This window comes from Arvicola amphibius, chromosome 18 (genome assembly GCF_903992535.2).
Source record: "Arvicola amphibius chromosome 18, mArvAmp1.2, whole genome shotgun sequence".
Taxonomy (NCBI): Eukaryota; Metazoa; Chordata; class Mammalia; order Rodentia; family Cricetidae; genus Arvicola; species Arvicola amphibius.
The window spans coordinates 25,359,027-25,376,731 of NC_052064.1; the positions used below are offsets into that span (position 1 = coordinate 25,359,027).

Genomic DNA, 17,705 nt, shown 5'->3' on the forward strand with positions numbered 1-17,705 from the left:
GCTGAATTGCTTGATTATCAAGAGTGGTAGGTTCAATTGGAATGACCCCAGAGGTTCACATAATTAAATGCTTGTTTCCCAGTTGGCATAGCTGGTTGGGAAGCATTAGGAGGTATGGCTTTGTTGGAGCAGGTGTATCACTGATGGCATGTTTTGAGGTTTCAAATGCCCATGCCAGTCATAGACACTTCTTTCTGTCTTGTGGTTGTATCTGAAGATGTAAGCTCTCAGCTACTGCTCCACTGCCATGCCAGCCTTCCAGCTGTCACGCTTCCCACCATGATGCTCATGAACTCACCCTGTGAACTGTAAGTTCCAAATAAACCATCTCTTCTATGAATCCCTGTGGTCCTGGCGCCTTAACACAGCAATAAAAAAGGAAAACACTAAGAGAAGGGAACAAGCTTTGAACTTAATCCCTCTGTTATGAAAGGTTTATGTGTTTGTCTCAATTGTTAACAATCTCCCAATAAAACCTAGTCTTTTGAAATGTGAGAATGAAGAGTTCTGTCTTATCTGGAATATGCCCTTAAAATACATCTTTAGTTCAAAGCTTGAATTAGCATACTATTATACTAAGACTCTAGTCTACAATATATTTTTTTCATTGATTATGTAAAATTTTATTTAACTTGTGAAACAGTCCATGCACACTGAATATAGTGATCGCTTCTTCTATGTCTTCACCACAAGACAAGCATTTTGCCCCAAACAACTCTCTCGCTCTTGGAAGATGAAGTTTGAATGAACTTAGGCCAATGAGTAGAAAGTAGAATTACCTCCTGGAGTATAAATTCAGACATAACATTCAACAAAGAAACACTGATAACTAACAGATTCAACACCAAATTTTTATATTACCCAAATATTACCCTACTACACAGAAATGGCAATCAACAGTCTAAAAATCTTCTGGAGAAATATTTTTAGAACTATATCAAATATTACTGTGCAACTCAGATCATTACCTCGATCTGGAAACTAATCCAAATTCTGATGCTGGTTTAGCATCAGCAGCATGCACGTCCAAACTGCACATCCAAACATCAGTTATGCCCACAGAGACATTCTCATTGCACAAGTGCTTCATGTGTAAACCATATGAGAAGGCAGAGAATACACAATGCCCATTTCCGAGATTTTCCAAAGGCTCCTCTAGATTTTGCGCCATTTTAAACTGAAAACATAAGTCTCAAATTTAGGTCTTTTGATAACTTGTATTGAGTTTAATGCTTAAGAAAAAAAGTCTCAACAGATAACAGCAAGTTAATTAGAGAATACCATTCCCAAGATAACCTCAAACTCATGATTCCCCTGCCTCTGCCTTCCTCATCAAATCCTACTTGCATATACCACCACAACTAGCAGAGAAAAACATTCAATGAAAAAATTTCATTTATTTATTTACCTTGGTTTGTTGAGACAGGGTTTCTCTGTGTAACAGCCTTGGCTGTTTTGACTGTAGATCAGGCTAGCCTCGAACTCAGAGAAATTCTCCTGTCTCTGCCTTCGGAGTACTGAAATTAAAGGTGTGTACCACCACGTCAGGGTCAGTTTTTATATACCTGTCTGTGCCAGAAAGACTAGCTCCAGTTTTCTTTTAAATGACTTACTTATTTTTGGAAAGGGGTCTCATATAATCTGGGCTAGCTTCAAACAGTCTGTGCAGCTGAGGATGACCTTGAATGTCCTCAGTCTGCTCTGGATGCTGGGGTGACAGATGGGAACTGCCATTACTGGTGTCTGTGGCACTGGGCATCGAATTCAGGGTTTCATGCTCGCTAGGGGTAACCTTAGTTTAATTATCAATTGAGCAGAATTTAGAGTTATCTGGGAACTGGGTGACTTTTGAGTGGTTCTGGCTTAACTACAATTGTAGAATCCATTGAACTGTGAATGAGACCATTCCCTGAGGGGATCCTGTACTGTGTAGTGGAGGGAACAAACTGGGCAAGAGTTCATTCTTTCTGGTTTCCGGTGGAGGCAGACCATTGCCCTAGGCTCCTGCTGCCCTGGGTTCCCATCTTGACAGGCTGTTTGAACTGTGAGGTCAAGTAAAGCCTTCCTCCCTGGAGTTGCTTTGGTCAGAGTACTGTCTCTTAGCAACAGGAAGGGAAATAGGCTAGCCCTCTAAGGACTCAGTTCCAGGCTCAACTCAATGGATGCTTCCTGGTTTACAAAGAACTCTTAATTAAGGGTATCAAACGTGAGATGACAAAACTCTAAATTTCAGAAGATAATCTGTTCTAACAAAGAACAGTGTTAGACATTTCAGAAAGCAAATTTCTCAGGCAACTTATTTACCAGCTCTTCCTTCTTAAGAGATTTTCCTCCAGTAACGAGCGCCACGGAGCACACACTGAAGAGCAGGCAGAGGTATATTCTCTGACAGAAAATATCGTTCCCGAGAAGCTTACTCATTTGTTGCTCTGCTAAAGTAATTACTGCAGCAGGGACTTGCTCATTTATCATTTCCTGTTGCCTTTGCTAGTTTTTCTCGTTGTCTTTTTAAACAAATACCTTCATTGTCCTTGCTGCAAAACCGATAACTTTATTTCACTAGGTACGATAAGATACAGATGCAGTAGGGTTTGCTCCCAATTCCAAGAAGGATCTGCACCTGGGAACCACAGGGGAGAATTGTGCATTCATGTTCTCACTTGAGGAGTCAGCATAGCATAGTTGAGCAGTAACCAGCCCCAGCCATGTCTGAGAGATCTTTTAGGTCTCCCCTCTCGAGGCTCAGAAGTTTTCATGAAAGTTTGTGTTCTAAGACAGTCAGACAAACTGATCCATGAGCGACACAAACATTTCCGGGTTTTTAAGGATTTCTGTGGAATGCCTCAATAGGATTCAGGTAGCAGGTTTTAAATCTCTTTCTGTGAACCAACCTGCTATAAAAACTTGGACTCAGAAAATAAAAGGAGGCTTTGAAAGAGTTGCTACTGCCTCCTTAAAGAATATCATTTAAAAAAAAAAACACCTTTCAAACAGGTAGTATGTGGTTCAGCAATTTAGTATAAGTTTGTAGAAAGCATCTAATGTGAGCAGAAATATGACACAGCTTTGAGCAGGCGCAAAACAGAACCCTGAGTTATGAGAACACTAGTTGGGAATTCTGAATAGATAAGAGATCCAGTCAGACACACGAGGCCTCTCAGCAGTGCCATGGCTCGAAGCCCAACTTTTCCTCTAAGAAGACTAAACTTTTTCATTCTCATAAGACTTGGTAGGCACAGGTCTGTTCCCCCGAGTTCCTGTGAAACTTTAGCATTTCTAGTACATCTTGACTATTATTTTAAAAACATCTATATGTATTTGAAGTAGGGAGCGAGAAATAACCTTGATAAACCAATGGCCCTTGCTGGCTGATTGTGTCCCCTGGTAAAGAAGAGTACCTGGAATGGACTACTCAATACCATTTGATTTCCAGGCCCCATGGAATGTGAACATTCTCATAATTCCTAACCCCATAAGGCCGTTTTTAAGGCTCAGCACTACCGGCATTTTTGAAACTCAGTCAAAGGTTTCTATACTGCTCTGCCAAGCTCTTTCCCTTATAAGATGCGATCTGCAACTAATTTGCTCTAAAATTCAAATGAAATTAAGGAATAAATATGATTATCCACATCATTGGAGAATAGTCTCTTGGAGAGTCCTAAACAAGAGACAGCACATACAATTTGTAGTTTGCTTTGGAATGAGTTAAGTGAGTTGATTTCAGTGGTATCTTTACTGATGAGTATAACGATGATGATAGCTATGTTTGAAACGGAGATAATAGTTTCTTAGGATAATGTTATGATTAGCGGTTTCCCCAGCATTTATCAATTCATGGAGAGAGTGAATAGCTGAGGGACAGGCAAAGATGGAGAAAATGCAGCTTTCAAAGAGCAGAATACTCTCAGGCCTTGCGTATGTGTAGGTGAGAGTTAGTGGTTTTCTACCTTTGTTGACAGGTTGCCTTGGTAACCATGGGACACTCTCTCTATACACGATAAGCACCTCGTTAATAAGTTTCTGTAGTCTACCTGTTGGTGGTTCTCATTTTTCCATTGGCATATTTCACTAAAAAGGAGAAACCAATAACAAAGGAACATGCACACCAGTGTGGAGTGAGCACCTGGACTCACTGAGTTGTCTCATGACTACTGGGACCTTCCTATCATCCAAATAATTATTTAGCCCAGAGAAGTCCTCTGGGTGACTGCAAACCAGTGTGCAGACGTTAAGTTTGGATAGTGTGAATTTTCCAGAAAAGGGAAGTTTACCCTTGGTGAATTCAGGGTTTAGATTTCTGAGTCTGCCAGTCTGAGAGCCCTGCCTACCTCTCATACATGTAGGCACTCTCCTGCCCCAGTTACCAATCTCCCAGAGACTCATGTGCATCTTGGAGTCTTAGTTCTGTCTTTTTTGAGACTGCCATTCTGGTCCCTGTATCTGCTTCCCCAAACTCATCCAGAGCTGTGCTCTGCATCTGCCCAGCTCTGCTCTGCAAGACTCAGCGATGGTCTAGCCTCTTTAGCCCTGGCTACAGGTAGAGGTCACCATGCCATTCCTTTTCTCACTTCACTGCTGATTTTCCCACATTTGCTGCACCTGACGTCTGGACCCCTCTTGACCATATTTGAGTCCAAACGAAGTGTGGTTTTGGTTTTTTGTTTTGTTTTGTTTTACGTGAACAAGAAATGGGAACAAACTACCCTCATGAAACAGTAATTGAAAATGCGATTTCCATGCAAGATTTAGTCTTGTATGTATTTAAAAATGCTTTGGGGTGACTATGTTTGCATATGGTCGAATCACCAAGATACAAAAAAATGTATCTCTAATGTACTGGTTAGGGTGGATGTCCACATTGGGGGTCTTTTCAACTCATTGGGGGCGCTCTCAGCATTTTTATGGAAAACATTTATTTTTTCCAAAATATTAGGATATGCTTACTGTTCCACGTTCATGCATTCGATACATACTGGTACTGTTCTTCATAGCAATGCAGATGACATGGCAGGGGTGGAGATGGTAAGGGTACATTTGGGTGGAACCCTGTGGCATTTTTACTAACAGCGTAAGGGCATTTGAGTTCAAAGGTGTTTTTCTGCTTTGTTGCCAGTGCTAATGAGACCTATCTTTTCTGTACGATCTTCTTGAAAGCATTCGTTTCTGCTTCTTAGGGTGTGTGTGCATGTGTTCATCATGAGAGCACTGATATATCTTTGTGAACATATCTTTTGCATCAGCAGAAATATGTTCCTCTTTTCTAAGTTTTTGTTGGTTTTGCTTGGTTACCCATTCCTTGTGATTTTTCAAAATAATGTGTGGGTCTTTTAAGCACATACCTTGGGTTATAAATGACTAATTTTCACGGTCAAATGGATATCACCATTTTCAAGTCTGTCATATGAGTATACAATTCTACAAAATTGTTATTAATCTTAGGCCACAAGGGTCATGTGATCATATTAAGTTATTAAAGTATATTATCTGTAAAATGATGTTGGTTTTAGGAAAACAGAAAAACTGACTTGTGAAAATTTAGATATATTATTATGCTAACAACATAGAAATAAGTGATCGATAAACATGACTTTAATATTTGTTAGTTTAAAAGTTGTCCAAAGACTTTTGCAGTAGCTATTGAATGACTTGGAAAGGAATGGTTATGCTTACTGGGCTTGAGTTCATTAACAGTGAAATTGCATTAAAAGCTCTGAGCACATATAACACCAGTCATACTCTGATGTGGCATTCCCCTATGTATGCTGTGAATAGCATTGGTTAATAAAGAAACTGGCTTGGCCTGATAGGGTAGAACAGAGCTAGGCAGGGGAAAACTAAACTGAATGCTGGAAGAAAGAAGGCCGAGACAGGGGAGAAGCCATGGAGCTGCTGCAGGAGACAGATGTGTTAAAACCTTACCAGTAGGCCACAAACTCATGGTAAAATATAAAATAATGGAGATGGGTTAATTCTAGATGTCAGAGCTAGCTAGCAATACATTCAAGTGATTGGCCAAGCAGTGATTTAATTGATACAGTTTCTGTGTGTTTATTTCCGGGCTGAGCAGCCAGAAACCAACAAGCAGCCTCCTTGCAACAATACTCCATAGAATAAGTCTCTTCCCATCAAAGTAAATCCGTCTTCATTTTTAGATCAAAACAAAATTCTAAGGCCAGCTATCTCAGTAGATTCTTGTTAGTAGCTTGCATGATGGCTTCTAATACAAAATTCAAGGATTTGGAGTGAGGTGTACCATTTCTGTTGCACAGACCGAGAAACAGGTTCAGAAAGTCACAGGTTAAACAATGACCCATGTGTAAACTCGATGTTCCCTGATGCTGCAGTGAACACAGGCAAAGCGGCTGTCCCACATTTATGGACGAGAGATGCAGATGGATAAGTAACACCTCCAGGTGGAAAGCTGTCTCAGAAAGGGGGCATTTCAACCAGGAGAAAGGGCACATAAATGATGCAGAATGCATTTATGAACTGGGGCATAAACATAGTTTCCCAGAGTGTCTCCTAGGGCCCAAGGCAACTTTCCACCTGAGCCTTCATCTGTATTGCAAACACCGCTTCGTGTCTATCTATAACCATGAACGTAACAGAGGAGTACAGGTGAGCGGCTAGAGAATTTTTGGGAGAGAGCAATGGATGCACAGAGGCTCGAGAAAGCGGGGACATTGTGAGTTAGAGTTCACAGACGTCTTTTTGAAGTTTGAAGCGCTCCTAATCTAAATCCTGGGTGGGGGGGGGATACGTAAAATGAGACATTCTTCCCCCCACCTCAGAAATCTTGATTTCTACCTTTCCTGGGCTTAAATATTCTAAGCTAGTCTAGTGGCACTATAATAGCCTGGGCAAACATTTTCATTTGTTTCACCGCTGATATCAATATTTGCACTACAAGCTGCTGTCTGCATCTTCTGCTATTTATTTCTTATAGATCAAATTATTGGCCCAGATAGAACATGTTTCCCAGCGAAGTGCTCCTTGTGTTCATGAGCAAATGGAGAAAGCTTCCATTTTAAATGTAGATTTTTGCCACATGACTGAATTAATTTGTGATAAATATATATGATAGGAAACCATTTCATATTCATGCCTGTGTACCTGGAATAGGGGAGCCATCAAGGCAAATACTCAGCAAATCAAGCAAGTGCCCCATTTGCACAGGCAGGTGGGCAAAACTGAAGCATTTGTGGCCAGTTCCAGGTCAGCTATTTAGCTTTTCTGAGCCTCGTGGGCATGATGCCTAGTATTTATAACCTTGTTTTATTGGGTTGACCTTAAAACAGAGTAACATGAATGAATCTTTGTAAACTACAAAAAGCATCACAGAGGAGCTGGGTTTTTCTTTTTAATAATTAATGTGAGGCTTATTGGTAGCAAGGACTACTCTGGATTCTCTACTGTATGAAGAAGCAGGAAACAACAGGAGGTGTGTGTGTGTGTGTGTGTGTGTGTGTGTATGTGTGCGCACGCGCGCGCGTGCATATTTGCATGTGCATTCACATTCCACATCTGTGTGTGTAGGCATGCAGAGATCTCAGATGCTGCCCAATTGGGGATATTTTTTGGAGAGGGTCTCTCTCTAGGCTCACCAAGGATGCTAGGCTGATTGGTTGGTCAGTGAGCCTCAGGGATCCTCCTGTCTATGCTCACCCAGAACTGGGATTACTTCTACACATCTTCTTTGGTCTACATGGTTTCTGAGGCTCAAACGCAGGTCCCCATACTTGCCAAGTGAACACTCTACTGACTGACTGAGTTATCACCCCGGCTTGCAGAGCAGTTTTCAAAATCAAACAAAATAGCACTTAGAGGATGATGGGACAGATTAAGCAGCAGTCAGAGTACTTCACCGCAACGGAGATCTCAGGACAAGACAGCTTTGTGTCTGAGACCCACAAAAAGTTAAGTTGAGGGTGTGGTGTCCACTCCAAATCACCCGAGCATTAGACAGTTAAACTTTTCGGGGATCCCTCACTGTTCACGCTTGCTGACTTCCGCAATTAGCAGTGCTGTCTTGAACCTCAGCTCTGCCTCGCTGTCTTCGCACGTATTCTCTCTGAACTTTCATTTCTCGCCTGTCAGAAGTCTCTAATGTCTCCTCACAGTTCTGCTGCGAAGGCAGAGGGAGGCGGTTTGTGGGGAAGGCCTTTGTAAACTGCCACGGCTTCCACAAAGAACTGGTTATTTTGACAATTCGCTTAGGCTATGTTGATACTCTTTCGGGATGTCAGTTTCTCCTTTGTGTGGAAAATGGGTTGATGGGATATTAATAGGACAGAGAGGATCTGGTTTGTAAGTCTGGATTCTTTCTTCCACATTTCAGACTTGTGTGCAATATCTCAATTACGGTTAAAGATAAGTACATTTCAAATGAATGTTTCTAAAACTCAGGACTCCCCAAAACAAGAGAGGGTGAACTGTCCCAAAGCAATAGTCAGGGAAGATAGGTAAACCCTCCCTGGTGCCAGTCCCAGAGGGAGGGAGGTCTTGGTTCTTCTGAAGGTATAGGGAGTGTAGAACTTTTTTTCCCCTCATTGACCAACATTAAAACCAAGGACCTCTGTATGCCACGTGTATGCTATCACTGAAAATGTTCTTTATCTGCATGGGTTCTGCCTGCTCTTTTATAGAAGTATTGTGTATACTGTGCACACAACAGATAAGCTAGACACATTTTCCTTATAGACCCCCCCCTCCACCACCACCACCATTTTCCTGTGATACCCTTCCAGATTTGAAAATCTACATGAAGGGAGCTCATTGCTTCGGTCAGCCTTAGACATGTCTGACTGACTCAGATATACATAGCTTGCTTTTGGTGCCTTTGGTGGTTTAAAAGAAAATGCTGCCCAAAGGGGGGAGTAGCACCATTCAGAGGTGTAGTTTTGTTGGAGTGAGCGTGGCCTTGCTGCAGGAAGTTGTCACTTTGCAGGTGGACTTTGAGGTTTTGTATACGCTCAAGATACCTCCCGGTGTCTCAGTCTACTTCCTGTGGCCTGATTCTCAACAGGCAACAGCTACTTCTCCGGCATCAGGTTGGCCTGCATACTGCCATGCTCCCCACCATGGTGGTAATGGACCGAACCTTCCAAATGTAAGCTGCCAGCTCAAAATGTTTTTCTTTATAAGAGGTACCACAGTCATGGCATCTCTTCACAGCAATAGAGACCTTAACTAAGACAGTGCCTTAGAATTTTTTTAAAAAGTCATTTACAAATCCTCAGCCATGCAGAAAGTCTCTTGGGATATTTTATAAATATCGCTGTTGAGGATTCTATAAATTTCTGTTTTCTAGTCATGGTTTATAAAAAGGTCTGTACTAAATACTTCCTATATAATTTAGCAAAGTACAGTTTTTCTTTGGCCTGTGGAATTATTTTCCATCCATTTTTATCAGACAATGAAGACCCCAGATTCCCTTATCAGAACTGAGACAGAAGAGTTGCCTTTGTGGAGCCTTGGACAGCATTGCCACAGAGAGGGACTTGGGGATTATTTCTGGAATAAACAGTCTCAATCATAATTCCTTTCTCGTATAGGCTGCAAGGAAGCTCAGGGCTAAGTGTTGTAACTACAGTAGCCATGCTTCGAGTATATTTCTTTTCCCTAACAGTTCTGCTCTTTATGTTTTCAATCTCTGTTTAAACACTCTCATTGACTGTAGTTTAATTATGAAAACACTGCAAATCCTTTTTGGAAACTGGCATAGGATGCCATAAAAGAAAATACATTTTATTTTCTCAATTATAAAAAGTAAAGTAGTTGAAATTTATGTCTCTTTGAAGATCTAACAAGCTATAAAATTAAGTACACTGGGAAAAATGTGTAGCCATGTTTTCTGATGCTCTCCCAGACTCTTAGCTGGAGAGGAATCCATTAGGAGACACAGATATTGATATACATCAGACATGGAGGAGCACGGTTTTTGAAATTCACTTCCCTTTCAGAGCACAACTCGTTGAGGATAAATATATCCATACACACATTGCACCGTCTTAAAAGTTCACAAGAGAAGTTTAATATCAGCATCTGGGAAGGCCAGAAAGCCCCAGGCTTGTGATACAGAAAATGTGTGTCTCTGCCTCTACAGTGAAAAGACAGACCTGAATCTAAGCTTAAGACGTGGGCTGATGGGGAAGAATGATATGATATGATATGATATGATATGTATGTATGTATGTATGTATGTATCTATCATCTATCTATCTATCTATCTATCTATCTATCTATCTATCTATCTATCTATCTATCATCTACCTATCTATCTATCTATCTATCATCTATCTATCATCTACCTATCTATCTATCTATCTATCTATCTATCAACCTATCTATCAACCTATCTATCTATCATCTATCTATCTATCTATCTATCTATCAACCTATCTATCAACCTATCTATCTATCATCTATCTATCTATCTATCTATCTATCTATCTATCTATCTATCATCTACCTATCTATCTATCTACCTATCTATCAACCTATCTATTTATCATCTATCTATCTAACTATCATCTATCTATCTATCTATCTATCTATCTATCTATCTATCTATCTATCTATCTATCATCTGTCTGTCTATCTATCTATCATCTATCTATGTATCATATCTAGGTATGAATGATATCTAGGGCAGGGACTTGCCACTTGGCCTGGAAGACAGAGATACAAAGCCTTAGATGAAAGACTCAGAAATGCATGTGGTCTCATTAAAGAGAGAAGAAAGGAAGGTGACCGCAGACAACCCAAACAGAGAGAAATTCTGCCTGGAATACACTGGAAATGTGTCCAGCTTCATGCTGACTACACTTTTGTACCTCTGAGGAGCATGGATTCATGTCTGTGTGCACAGTAGACACGTTCTAGCCTCCTGCACATGCTAGCTTAGCTTTAGATAATATTCTTTTCATTCTTTTTTTGTTGCTGTTTTAAATCCAAAATGGTAATTCAGTTTCCGTTGGTCTTGGCAGAAGTCTTTCCTTTAGATGTTATTACAGAGGAGGTTTAACAAATTTATTTTGAGCGTTAGGCTTTCTTTTAAGAAGATAGCCACTTTTGTAGTTAAAAACGAGCGTTCGTGTATTAACAGCTCTTAAACTGGGCTCAGAATGAGCGTGGTACAGTCCTAATGTCACATCTGGAAAAATGAGTGGGTGACAATTGCTGCTTCCTTCTGGTGGGAGAGCCCGTGAACATTTGTTTAACAAGGGAAGTTGCTATGACATCAAATGAATTGTGAACACAGAGCAAATTTCTAGGCATGTGAGTCACTCAGTTCCTGTTTTCCCTCTCTGGAGAGTTTAGAACATGTGAAATAGAAATCATCAGGACAATAACACACTGATTCTCCACTGGAGTCTTTCACGTTTTCCAAAGTCTGTGTGCTAAAACTTGGGAAAACAAAAATCCTACCCGGAAGCTGGGGAAGTTGAGTAACACATTTATTGAAATAATTTCTAATACACTGCATCTCAAGAAGACATTGCATGAATATCACATGTAGCTGAAGTAAGTTCTAGAAGGGCTTACAGTATTAGGTCCACAGTTAACTGTGGATTATTAGCTACTATTAACATTTTTGTTGCTATCTTTTATTTGGATTTAAACAAGCATGTATGTTGAATCGTAACCTTTAAAAGGTTTGCATTTTTCTTTATTTTGTGTGCACATCTGTATTTCTGCATCTGCATACGTGTGTGCAGTTGGGAGTTAGAGGGGAATGTTCAGGATTATGTTCCTTCCTCCCCCTGACGGGTCCTGGTGATCACGCTCATTAGACTCGGCAGCAAAGGCCTTTGCTGATCAGCCACTTTGCTGCCCCTCAAACATTACACGTTTTATCGCCCAAGATGTTCTTTGCAATTTCGTAGGTTGATCTGTTGTCAAACTAGAAAAATCTGGAGCATGCTGTCTGACCTGATCATTTCCACTTGGAAATGTTCTCCTTCCTTCCCGTGTCCATTGAAGAGATGGCATCAAGACGGAAACAATTTGTGCAACCCATGTGTGCTGAGGTGTGGGGCCACTGCTGGGGCATGGGAAAACCAGGCCTTGTTCCCAAGGAGAGCTCCTCTTCCTTCCTTAGCCACCGTCAACAGCTGGACTCAAGGGTTATTAAGAAGAAGAACAAATGGCGGATGCCAAGTTGAGAGGATGATGGGGCAGGGGTCACTGGGAGAGGTGGGGGGGGGAGGGCAGGTAACGGTGAATGGTAGGTTCAAAATATAGTGTTCAAATGCACGAGCACTTCCAAAGCAGAGAAAGGATAAAATATATTATTGAAAATAAACAAAAAACCAAAATGAACTAAAATAGTGGTAACATCATAGGTTCACTGAAGTCGAATATGTATATATTTGGGGTAGAAATTCAACCCTCTGCCTTCCTTGAAGTTGAATTGTTATGCGCAACCCAAGAGACGGCGAGGCTGGCGAGCTCTACGCTGGTGTCTGCTGGTACAGACGTGGACAGTCATAGACATTACACAGGATGCCGGCAAACCTTGGGGGATCCTTGCTGAGGATGAGAATCCTCAGGGCAAGACTTGATTTCTCATCTGCCCAAGGGTGGATGATTCAAGGAAGAAGACCGTCATAAGAGACATCAGTTTTGAAGAGTTTTTTTTCAAATGAACGAGTTTTCCCAGGTGGTATAAAGTTATTACAAGGGCAAGTAGCTGATAATATCATAAGATAGCTGTTTTCAATAAGTATAATATTCATTTTTGGATCTATTTAAATATTAGAGCGTATATACTCCCAGATACTAATTTTCATTATCATATTTTATTACTTTTAATAAGTGTCTATGGATCAACATGTCTGGATGGTGTACTTTTGGGAACACTTGTCCTGACAAATGTTTTACAAAATGTGCTATTTTTCAAGCATTTTGATGAATGCTGTATACTCTAAGAGATCATACGTATTTAAAAAGATGATTGTAGTACTGTGATTTTTTTTAAAAAAAGAATTTTTTGCATGTGTGATAAATTATGAATTAAGTTGTGATTTCTGGCATTTTCTTTCATCTATTATGGAAAGGGAATGAGAACTGGGATGTAGTCATGACGATGTTACCGGTGTGTAGAGGCAACTATACAAGGATTTATTGTATTATAATTACCTTCATTTGTATGAAATTTCACACATTAGAAATTACAATTAAAAAGTAAAGTAAAATGGGCCTCCATATCCATGAACTCTATATTCACAAATTCAACTAACTGTGGACCGAAAATATATGTATGGTGGTTGTGTCTTCTAGAATATGTCCAGAGAATTTTTTAAAACACATTATTCCTTAAGCAATGCAATATCACAACTATTTTCATAGACTTTACATTGTATTAAGTATTATAAATTATCTAGAGATTATTTTAAGACATCGAAAAGATATGCGTAGGTAATATGCAAACTTCCCTTCACTTTATATAAGAGACTACAGTATCCTCAGGTTTTGATATTTGTAAAGGGCTGGAACGAGTCCCAGAACCTATTCTCTGAGAGATGATTTTACATAAAACATGTATATTTATAAAGATTGTATAATGGAAGCAAGAGCAGAGAGGAGTGCCGGGAGAAGGTCAATTGTTTATCATAACACTCCCTAAACATACTGAATACTAGTATCTTCTTTGCAGGGAGCATCTATTAATATCTCTAGTGGTGCTTTGGGGATGGTTATGATGTACATATATAATAGAACCAACGTATCCATTGCATAACTGATGGTCTCAGGCTTTGAGAATTATGCAGTCTTCTCCAGATGTTGAAACCATGACGGTAAAATATGCAAAAGTTAAAAACCTCTTATGTTTACATTCTGATATGAGCAAGTAATTAAACTATCACCAGGTATTTGTTTACGTTATAATGCTAATTATCATGAAATGAAATGGGAAAAATAAAATGGGAGGATGGACGCTGGTGCATATTTTGAAGGACAAGAAGCAATTGTTTTAGTCGGAATAGTAGTTATAACATTGATTACAAATGTTCAGGAGCTCAACAAAAGCTTCTGTATAAAAATCCCTTGAAGCTGAGCACGGTGGTGCACACCTTTAATCCCAGCACTCGGGAAGCAGAAGCAGGCGGATCTCTGTGAGTTCCGGAACAGCAAGAACCACATAGAGAGATTCTGCCTCAAAACAACATAAACAAACAAACAAACAAACAAACAAAAGTATTCCTTGAATACTTTTACAAAGCTCAAAAGTTCTATTCTCATTATTTTACCTTAAATTCCCATAAGTTGCAGGCATCTGCTAAAATGCCAATTATATCTCCAACAGTCATTTCTCACTGCAGGAGAAGTAAATTAGGTAGCATTTTTATTACTCAAAATAAATTCCATAGTTACTAAGTAAGATTTATGTTTTCACATGAAGTTGATTATAACTTTGCAGGTCTGAGAAACTGCATTCTGGAATCTAAATAAATAAATCGTGCTAGTTAAGTTTAAAAAAATAAATTATGCACCCATTTTAGTTCTGTGTGTAGACAGAAGTGACTCGTATCAGTGCTTGTAGGTGTCTTTCTTCTCAGAGACCAGCAAGCTTTCAACTGTTGACTTTTATGAAAATTCAAACAAGAGTCTTTGCCTCTATTACAATATACTGCCAAAGCTTGCATTAATTTCCAGGGATGCCCATTAATTTGATCAATGTTTTGTCATTTGTACCATTTGCACTGTCAAAACAACTTAACTCTATCTTACTGACATCTTTGACAGTTGCTTTAACTCTGGCAAGAGAAAAGTGCATCTTATTTGCTTCAATGAAAAGTCTTCCTGCCTGTTTAAAGCTTGCCCTAAGACGATGGGGGATATTGCGCTCAGGTTAAGACAAACGGTAGACAGTGGAAAATTCTCTCTCACAAAGGCTCTCATTTTACTAGGAGAAAAGTTTACGAACCTGCATAATCTGTTCTTGCATAATGCCCATCTTCAGATTTAGTGGTTGTAGTTGTGTTATCTATTGAAAAATTAACAATAAGAGCCGGTTAACCATTTCCCACGTATCTATCAAATTTACGTTTCCAACAGTATCTTCATCTCTTCATTGCGGGTGAGGTCTGTTGTTTCCCTCACCACCACCAGCAATAACAGAATCTCAGTTCTGTTCTGGAGCACTCTGTATGGAGGCAGACTTTCAATGCACACGTGTGTTTGTGAGAATAACAGAATGGAGTCGGCTCTCTGAAATTTGGAACAGAACTGTAACTGAGATAGATACATTCAATGGAAGAAAACCAAGTCCAAGCTCCCTAAGCCATTTCCTCTGAATAACAAAACAGAAAATTCGGCTATATTCGGCTTTTAAGGAGGTGCTTAATGTATTTCTACTGAACCAATAAAAGGAGTGATTCACTTTTAACTCCAATGTTTCTAATCAATTCTTAAATTCTTGACCAGACTTTCTCGTTAGCTTTTGCCAGGAGAATGACTGTGATCTTCTGAATACTGACTCCTGCGTTCATGGCATTGTGACAGTACTGTCCCATTATACTGAAAAAGACATGCGCTTTTGCTTATGGGCCCTCAAACACCTATAATCAACCCAAATTCAACAGCTGACTACGCGATCCATTGTGAATCGGAACTGTCTTTGGGATAGGAAATAGCTACATACTAAGGAGCTATCTTCATTCACTTTTTCACTTCTGCACTGAGACTAAAAACATCCTTTGAGATGAAATTTTGCTCAGAACAGTACCTTGACATCGACCCAGAGACATGACTTCAATTTTCTCCTGCTTCTGACATGACGCTTCTTTGATTTGACATGCGTTATCATAAGACTTCCCGTCAGAAGCACAGAGGGGGTTGAAGTTGGTTTGAGAACAGTCGATGTTGCACACACACCTAAAGGAAGAGAGAAATAAGACATAGGGCATCAATAGTGGTACTACCATGAAAATAACAAATGGCAGAAGCGCTAGCTGGACAAAATGCACCAGAATCAAACCGTCCTCTTGCAGAGAAGTTCTGGCAGTTTTCTGAGATGAAAATGCAACACCGAACTAATAATAAATAATGCCAGAGGACCTAGCAGTGAATTGAAAATAAACGCGCATAAATCTTGCCAGGTTGTTTAAAGAATTCAGACCAGGATACTGCAACAGAACTGCTTTGGAAGTTGCGGGAACACAGTGCTGTACTTCTTCAAGGACTGGCTAAATGGTGGGAGTGCGGGGGAAAAAAATGTCCCAGGGACCAGTAAAACAGAAAGCCATCAAACACATTATTTGGAATGCCATCAGCAGAGGTATTTCTCCATATAAAGGAGAATAGGCATGAAATGTAGTAAATGAGAACCTTTAGTGGCCCTCAACTTTTTGGAGAGCCACAAAAACCCTTTGCGATTGAAGAGGCAGGTGTAGGTAGCCTCTCAGAAAGCCTCACACCCTATAAACAGTATTTACATGGAATTGCATGAGGTTCTCAGGTTTTATTCAACACATCCCAAGATCCCTTCCCAAGGTATGCAACTTCTATTTTTAGCTCTTATTTTACATAATAAAGTGACACAGTCAAATTGGTTGCCGCTCATGGCTTGAACATGTTTTTTTTCCTAGAGGCTAAAGAAACATCTGGTGAATGAAAAAAAATTTAGGTCCCCTAAACTGCAATCAAATATTGTAAAACAAACTTTATAAAAATTGTTTTCGGTATTCTCATAATTCTGTTTTATAACCTACTTTGTTTTTGGGGGATATTGCATTTTGGTTAAGAGTGCTTGCTGCTCTTGCAGGGGATCCAGTGCCCACATGGTGACTCCCAAACATGAGTAATTCCAGCCTCAGGGGACCCGACCCCCTCTTCTGGCCTCGGCAGGCACTGTATACATGTAGTTGTACATGCATACATTCAGAAGAGCACGCATACGCATTAAAAATAATAAACCTAAAAATTAGCCGATTGCACTTTTGGTGTGTGTAAACATTCTATTTCTACAGAATAAAAATCTTAAAAATGATTTATATTTGTATTCTTTATTCTGTATGTTCTTCTTGAGGTTGTGAATCACAATTTTACTTCTGAATATATTTCATGTGCACACACACACACATGCACACACGCACGGTAATAGTAACTACTTATTGCAGGCTGGCTATTAACAATCACTCCTTCGTCCGAGCTATGTAGCAGCCATTACGCAGGCTAAGGTATTAGATATGACATAAAATCGGAAAGCTATTAATGTATGGGACACGCATACACACAGATGTGAAGAGCTGAAGCCTAGACCTTCTCTCTTAATACTACATCCTGCAACTTGGGATCGCCCACAGAACTTTGAAAAAGCAAGTAGATCCCTGTGAAAGCTGAGGTAGGGCCTAGAGTCCGAGAATTTGGTGTTCTTAAGTAGTAACCCTGGCACCCGCCTGATTCCTGGCCTGAGAACGCTGGCTGATAAATGCCATCCATCCAGCGAGGTTTGTCTGCATAGCCGCCAGTTTCCGAATGCAGTCTTTAGACCATCTGGGTCAGAATTACCTAGACTACTGCGGAAAATATGGGCAAAAAACGTACTAGTATTCTCAAAAACATATTTCGATGTGTGGAAGAATTTCTCTAGAAGCAGTTGATCAGTTTTATAGTCATCGATTTCAGAAACAAAAGGACAGGCAGCCACTGTCTAGATCCTTAATCCCCTGGGGTGGCATTCCTTCTGGGAAGGAGCC

The 17,705-nt window shown here is 40.0% G+C and overlaps 1 protein-coding gene across 1 annotated transcript in view; it reads right to left on the reverse strand.

Annotated features, from left to right (window-relative positions):
- Positions 1-17,705, reverse strand: part of Tmeff2 (transmembrane protein with EGF like and two follistatin like domains 2) — a 241,020-nt gene that overhangs the window by 26,723 nt on the left and 196,592 nt on the right. The window contains exons 6-7 of the mRNA XM_038315533.1: positions 15,734-15,882; positions 14,933-14,992 (exon numbers count right to left, since the gene is read on the reverse strand). Of these exons, the coding sequence (XP_038171461.1) occupies positions 14,933-14,992; positions 15,734-15,882 (209 nt within the window). The remainder of the gene's footprint in view (positions 1-14,932; positions 14,993-15,733; positions 15,883-17,705) is intronic.